Source organism: Phoca vitulina, unplaced genomic scaffold (genome assembly GCF_004348235.1).
Source record: "Phoca vitulina isolate PV1807 unplaced genomic scaffold, GSC_HSeal_1.0 scaffold106, whole genome shotgun sequence".
Taxonomy (NCBI): domain Eukaryota; kingdom Metazoa; phylum Chordata; class Mammalia; order Carnivora; family Phocidae; genus Phoca; species Phoca vitulina.
Window position 1 is genome coordinate 1,162,799 of NW_022589809.1, and position 7,605 is coordinate 1,170,403.

The following is a 7,605-nucleotide window of genomic DNA, read 5'->3' on the forward strand; positions in this document are numbered from 1 at the left end:
AGGGCACACAACAAGGACCCTAGGGGTATTAGGAGCTTCTGGGGCCTGGAGCTACCGTACACGCTAAACACAGCCCAGCCCCACACCCCGAGCAGCACAGATCCTCCCCCTCAAAGCTGACTCGCTCCAGTTCTCATCACCCAGCATGAGCTTCACGTCTGGCTTCCAACCAGAAATTACCAGACATGCCCACAGGCAAGGAAAACTCCGTCTGAAGAGATAAACAGCCGTCAGGACGAGACGCAGGCCGACACAGGTGTTGGAATTAGCAAACTGGGGATTTAAAACAGCTGTGATATTATGCTAAGGGCTCCAGGGGACAGAGTAGACAGACGGGCATGTACGCAGAGGGACGGAAATGCCAAGAGAGACGTGGTCAGAATCACCGAGGCAAAAGCAAAGGCCGCCTCCGACGGGCTCAGCCAGCCGGCTGTGGCCGAGGGGAGAATCGGAGAGCCTGAAGAAAGGCCGGTAGAAACCTCCCAAACTGAAATGCAGAAAGAAAATGGAGTAATATTATTTTATTTTAAAACCCACAGTAGCCAAGGACTATGTGACAATCACCAAAGGAGTAATATATGCAACTGGGGGGAGCCTGGGTGGCTCAGTGGGTGAAGTTTCCTACTCTTGCTTTCGACTCAGGTCATGATCCCAGTGTCGTGAGATCGAGCCTCATGTTGGACTCCACACCCAGCATGCTGTCTGCTTGAGATTCTGTCTCTCCTTCTGCTCGCCGCAGCCCCCCACCCCCACTCACACGCTCTCTAAATAAATAAATAAATAAAATATTGTTAAGAATAAAAAATCAAATAAATAAAAAGCAAAGTGGACTTAGATTGGTCATAAATGTATATTTCAAACTCTAGGCCAATAACGTAAAAAGAAGTTTACGTAGAAGTATAACCGATATGCTAAGGAGAGGACAGCAGATGGGGTCCTCACAGTACAGGGATGCCTAAATGCTCTTCATGCCCACAGTCACTTCCAAATGACAGTAGTAACAAGTCCTTCCCTGGTAGAACTTTGCATTTACTGCAGTAATAAGATGCACATTTATACACGTACAACCGTACGTATAATATACACATAACTACATGACAAATTAATTTGTATACATTTTGACAATTTCTTTCAGCATCACCGATTTCCTTTGCAGTTCTAAGAAATGTCATGTATTTAAAAACATTCTGAGACATTTCATTGCATGCATTTTTAAATGTTTTAAAATATTCTGAGCTTCACCGAACTGCCAGAGGGATTCCTGAGGCCAAAAACAGAAAAAGAATTAAATTCTTGCCACCTATCACCAAAACAGAAAACAAGACTTCCTAAAAAGGAAAAAGTTACAAAGCGTTAGCAGGACATGGATTGAACCCCGTGGCAGAATTCCTTCCTATTGTGGAAGCCGAGGGGAATCACCGCGGTGGAGACAACCCCAAGCAGAGCCTCTTATGAAATGGGTCTAAACAGGGATCACACCTGTTACGGGAACCCCGTCATGGCTGGAGAACCAGGCCCAGTCTGCAGTTTTGGAGGCACTCTGGTGCCTCACGGGTCCTCCAAACCCTCCACAGTGGGTGACGGTGGGTGACTGGGGTGCACCCCAGGCCCCTGGCACCGAATGCCATCACCTCATGGGGTTCTGGGCAACGTGAATTCAATGCTCACTGTGCTCAGGGCCCAGAGAATGGGACGGCAGGACCTGTAGATGCTCAGCAGGAATTTCCCATAAAGTGGGCCAGAGGAACAGGAGGTCAGTTGGGGGGTATCGGAAGGGTCCTCCCAGCACCTGGAAGCCTGAGCGTCCGCTGTAGTTGTCAGCTCTGGGGGAGCCTTCATGCACTGTTTATCCAGGACCACCTGCCCCTGGAAGGACCCCACTCCACCTGTAGAGTGAGCTCCTGGAAGTCCCGATAGCTCCCATACGACCCCACAGAAATGTCGCACAAGGTCAACCACCTGTGACCTCAAATCCCAAAGGACCTACAACAAAGTGCTACACACAAGCGCGTATTTCCCGAGTTGCACCTGCAAACACCATGAGTGGTGAGAGCAAGGAAAGAATGTTCTAGCTCAGGGAGGGATTCCCTCAGACGCAGGATGGATAATGAGCAGCTGGAGCAGGGTCACCAAAGGCGATGGTCAAGAAAGAATTCTTGAGATGTCTTTGGTGGACAAAGGTGTTTATCTTAAAGCACAGGGACAAGACCCGTGGGCAGAAAGAGCGGCAGGGGTGGCCGATGACTTACTTTTCAGTGTGTGGAGGGAAGGTAGAGATAACGTACGTTTCTAAGGAAGTTCTGTAGGCTGAAAGTGCGGTCTACAGGACCCCGGAGGTCTGGCTATTGTCAAGAGAAAGTTGTTTCTAGTCCGAAATGAAACGTCAACATTAGGGCATCCGCGAGTTCCTGCAGAGTTGTAGGTCACGCTCTGGCCCGCTCAGGGATTTATCAGTGGGCTGCAAGCTGTAAGGGGATTTCCTTATAGCGGGTTTTCTCTTGCCTTTGTTCTTCTCATCACAGTGATTGGCACCAAATGTATGCACAGAGCACACACAACCTGATCTATAAAATGCACGTGTCCTAGACAAGCCAGGACCTCGGGGGGAATGTTTGCCTCTGAAGCTGTCCTCAGAGAGATGATCTCTCTCCTCTTGGGGAGTTTTCTTAGGGGATGATTTCCGCCTGGGCCTTGGCGCCTCTGAGTAGGAACCACAGGAAACTCAGTTCCTGAGATCATGAAAACTGTCAACTGAACCACCTAAAAAGAGGTTTTATGTGTGATAAAGAAATTCTCAGCTTTTCAAGGGTGTGGGCCCTGCTTCTGGGCTCCCAGGGAAGCTATACATTGGTCAAGGTCAAATGACTCAAAGCATGGGCTCTCTTTCTGGACGTCTGACTGCGTCAGATGCACACCCTATAGGCCAGGCAACCTCGGGGCGGTCCCTCGGTTCTTCTCCCTGGTGCCTAGCCAATCTGACCCGACTCGGGGACGATGGCAGAGATTCCGTGTGACAATCATGACCAACTAAAAAAAGTCCAGATTTAGTAAGGAGAGACTTTTATCTGAAAGGACTATTATGAGGGAGGGAGAGGACTGTTGCAACAGGGCAGGAAAAGTCTTTACTCATCTTAGGCCTCAGTAGGGGCTCTAAAAAAAAAAAAAACAAACACCAGATTAACAAGAGAAAAGCATTTAAGTTATTTTTCTTAAGATTTTATTTATTTTAGAGAGCGAGCAAGTGTGGGGGTAGGGGAAGGGCAGAGGGAGAGGGAGAATCTCAAGCAGACCCCACGCTGAGGGTGGAGTCCCATGTGGGGCTCCATCTCATGACCCCGAGACCGTGACCTGAGCCGAAATCAAGAGTCTGATACTTAGCCAACCAAGCCACCCAGGTGCCCCAAGCATTTTAAGTTTTATTATGACACAGGAACCTTCACGAGGAAATGAAGACCCACAGAAGGGGCAAAACCTAAATGCTCTCACACTGGGTTGAACAAAGAGAGGCAACTGTGGGAAAGCAAATAAGATACCCCAGGAGCCCTAAGGAAGACCAGAGTTCTGTCAACAAGGTCTGTGTGTGCAGAGTCCTCTCTGGTCTTCACTTCCCCTCCATGATGACAAAAGTGTTTCTTCTCTCCAGCTGTAGACCTGTCACCTTTCACATGGGAATCTTAGCTCTGTTCGGGAAGAAAACGAGGGCTTTGAGCTCTCCCCTTGCATCTGCTTGCATTTCCAAGTGCCTTTAGCTCAAAATAACCCTTGCGTGGACCTTGCACGTTTTGGGATGGCAATTTGGCCCACCCGTGCGCTGTAATCTTGGGGTCCGCAAGTGCCTCAAGGGTCGGGCAATGCGGGCTCTTCTCTCACAGGGAGGAGGGCACAGACTAGAAGCAGCGAGTGCTGCAGGGGGACGACAGGGGCTGGGAGGCTAGGCCCCCGGGGGGGCCAGAGGTCAGCACCTGGGGAAGCACGGCCACTGAACCCAATCTGGGCGCAGCAGCACCTTGTTGGGGTCGTTGGGGTCCAGCTGTGGGGACGGGCAGCGCACTAATCACCCCCGAGGGAAGGATGCGGCCGCGGAGGGTCTGTGCCCAGCCCTGAAAGACCTGGGCCTTTCACCGCCGGCTGGGAAAATTCAACACTGTCACCACGGAAAGGCCGAACGCAGAATGCACCTTCTAGAAGGTTCTTCCCGCCGCCCCCCCCCCACCCCCCGAGCGTTGGCGAGCCAGGGGGAGTGCTGAGGGAGAAAGGAGGGAGCTGCGTGGGGAGAGGCGACGCCCGCGGCCAGGTGGCCCGACCCTGCCCCGCTGCTGCGAGCGCGGGAACTAGCTCGCCTGACCCGCGCGAGATCCCGACAGGACTGGCTGTCACGCGGGCGCGGGGCGCAGATAAGGGGCAGGCGGCCGAGCGGAGCGTGCAGCGGGCCAATCACAGCGCAGCCTGCCATCGCGCCACCCGGCGGCCGGCCAATGGGGAGGCCGCAGCCTCTATAAAAGCAGGCACTGCCGGAGGCGCCAGCCGTAGGCGACCCGCAGCGGAGACGGCTTCAGTTCTTCAGCGACGCCGGAGCCATGGCCCGCACGAAGCAGACGGCGCGGAAGTCCACGGGCGGCAAGGCGCCGCGGAAGCAGCTGGCCACTAAGGTGGCCCGCAAGAGCGCGCCGGCCACCGGCGGCGTGAAGAAGCCGCACCGCTACCGGCCCGGCACGGTGGCCCTGCGCGAGATCCGGCGCTACCAGAAGTCCACCGAGCTGCTGATCCGCAAGCTGCCGTTCCAGCGGCTGGTGCGCGAGATCGCGCAGGACTTCAAGACCGACCTGCGCTTCCAGAGCTCGGCCGTCATGGCCCTGCAGGAGGCGTGCGAGGCCTACCTGGTGGGGCTCTTCGAGGACACCAACCTGTGCGCCATCCACGCCAAGCGCGTCACCATCATGCCCAAGGACATCCAGCTGGCGCGCCGCATCCGCGGGGAGAGGGCGTAAGCCCCGCGCACATGCGCAGGCTGCCCCGCCGGAGCCGCAGCGCTCACCCCAAAGGCTCTTTTCAGAGCCACCACCTAGCCACAAAGGATGCTGTACCAACCCGGGGTTACTCCCGACTAGTCCGTGTTTCCTTGGTCTCTGGTCTGGGGGTTGTGGTAAGTGGGATTCCCCCCGGGATTGTGGACCCGCCCCCAGGAGGGTACTTGGACCTCCCAAGTTACCGAACGGTGGCCGGCCCGCGTGTACGCGCTTGGAGACCAGCCTCCCAGCCCTGCAAAGTGGGATGTTGGGGGGTGAGCGGTAGGAGCCGCACTTACGGGGAAACCCTATAGCGGGGTGGTGAGCCAGCCATGAGCCCAAGACGGGGATGGGGCTGACCACCGAGGAGGCCGGAGGCCAGGGGTGGGGGGCTCTTCTGACGTTGGTGCTGTTTGCAAGCACTTTCTCGGTTGTCGGCCAGTAGCGGTGACCCGAAGTCCACGGTGGGTACTTACCCGGGGCTCCCAGTGGGGCGAAGGCCTGGGCAGAGAAGCCCTCTGTGACAGGGACAGCCAGCCCGATGCTCTCCATGTGACAGTGGGAAGTTTCTTTGGACCCAGTTTTTTCCAGTAGACTTCATTCCTAAAGCTTCGCCAACTAAGAGTACACGCAGCTGGTTTGAAAGCTGAAGAGAAGTCCGGTTTGGGTATGTGTACAAGTCGGTGACGAGTCCTGGAGGGGCCATCCAGATGCCCGCAGTGCTCAGGGACAGCCCATGTTCTGGCCCAAAAACCCGTGCTACCCTTCAATGCTAGGCTCCTTTGCAGTAAGTCCATGCGTGGCCACTGTCCTGTTCTGTGCCTCACGCAGTCCTTAGGACAGCCTTGCCCAGCGCAGAGCTCAACCTCCGTGAGCTTCCGCACATCCTGCTGGACGGCCTTGGAGATGAAGGCAGTGGGCCAACTGGCTGCATCCGGGGGAACCGGCAGATGACGTATGCTTGGCAGGACGGGCTGGACTGTTGTGCAGAGACTTTCCTTAGACCATGCCGTGGGAGGGCTGGTCCACGTCACTCTGCTCTTTGTGTCCATCACAGCCTCTGGCGGTGCCTGTTCTGCCCAAGGACCCAAGACAGGGGCAGAGAGAAGCAAAGACCTGAGGACAGAGGAAGAAAGTAACTGAAGTCCCTCAGGGTCACATACATGGACAGGCATGGAAGCCTTTCTGATACTTGGCGGTGTCCCTGTTGGGGCCTCGTGCAAATCCTCTGCTCACAACCGCCCCCCCGAGACCCGGGCAGAACCGTTGCCAGGGGGTGGGGGCACAGTATCAGCCGCCAGGCACCCTTGGGGAGAGCTGCAGCCTCGCTCTCCGGAGAACGTTCCAGCACCCTCCCAGCATGCGGTGCACACGTGCGAAGACCACAGGAAAGGCGCGGAAAGGAGACAGCCCCTCGGCAGGAAATGCCAGGAGTCGCCTGGCGTCTGGTGGAGCTGGGATCTATCCGAGAACTAAATACAGAGCACGGGAGTGCTGCCATGCGAGGTGCAGCTCAAGAGCATGACCGTCCCTTTTTCAGGGGTCTGTACGGAGCACCGACCTAGTAGCCCTCGGACGATGGTGCGGACTGGTATCTGTGTCTGTCTGCCTGTCCCAAGCACGTGCACATATTAAACGTTCAGTTCTACACCTGTCTGCCCCGTGTCCAAGTCGTCGGGCCGCGTGCCTGAGTGTGAAATGCTTAGGAGTAGAATGAACCATCTGTCAGAAAACCAAGACATAAATGAAGGAAAGTAGGCCAGCACCTGGTCGCTGGCTGGGGGTCAGAGTGGGGCTGCTCGGACAGACACCTGTGATGGGGGATGCACACACAGGGTCGAATTAACAAGACAAGCTAGAGGATGATACGTCCAGAGAGCGGTTAATGGTGGGGAGGGGGCAGGAAGGGGCGCGTGGTGGTTCAGGCGTGTCTCGTGGGCCAGGGAGGCTACCTCTCTTACTCTTCACACCTTCTGCAAACTACATCCTGGTGTGTGCAGTTACTACATAATACAATGAATCCTGTGTGTCTTTCTAACTCTACTCATGGGCTGTGAACGCCGGTATGGGGGAGCAGGGCTGCAGGACGGACCCTCCGTGCCTGAAACCTCGCCAGCATACCGAAAAGCATCCCCTGCCACACTGAAAGAAAAGAATGGTCTGCAGGGACTCTCGCAATCCCCAGAGGAAACAAGAGTCCTGGCCTGGAGCCCCCGGACAGATATCACGGAGGGGAGGGCACAGCAGGTGTATTCAGCAAGATTCCTGGGGGGCCGATGCTCCCGGGTGGGACAGGGGACGTAAGTAGCTGGGGCTGCATTGTGGCTGGGGCATGACAGGGAGCAGGCTCAGCTTCCTGATTGGAGAGTCCAGAGGAATCAGGGGACCCTCCTCTTGGCCTCATCGCTGACCCTTCTTAAGGGGCAACGTTGGGGAATGACATAAAAACGGCATGACCCCCTATCGACCCGAGAGCAGGACCCAGGCGCTCGGAGGCTTCTCACCACCCTGGGTCCTAAGAGTGTGGGTTCCACTTGCCTCTCCCACCCCCAGGGGCTGCTCCAAGGATGGAGCCTTCAGATGCGGATGAGCGGTTAAG

General features: G+C 55.7%; 1 protein-coding gene across 1 annotated transcript; it reads left to right on the top strand.

The window, feature by feature from the left end:
- The first annotated feature begins 4,577 nt into the window (after nt 1-4,577).
- On the top strand, nt 4,578-4,988 carry LOC116627905 (histone H3.1). The gene has a single exon (XM_032397881.1). It carries the CDS (start codon nt 4,578-4,580, stop codon nt 4,986-4,988), a length of 411 nt encoding a protein of 136 aa, XP_032253772.1.
- The last annotated feature ends 2,617 nt before the right edge of the window (nt 4,989-7,605 follow it).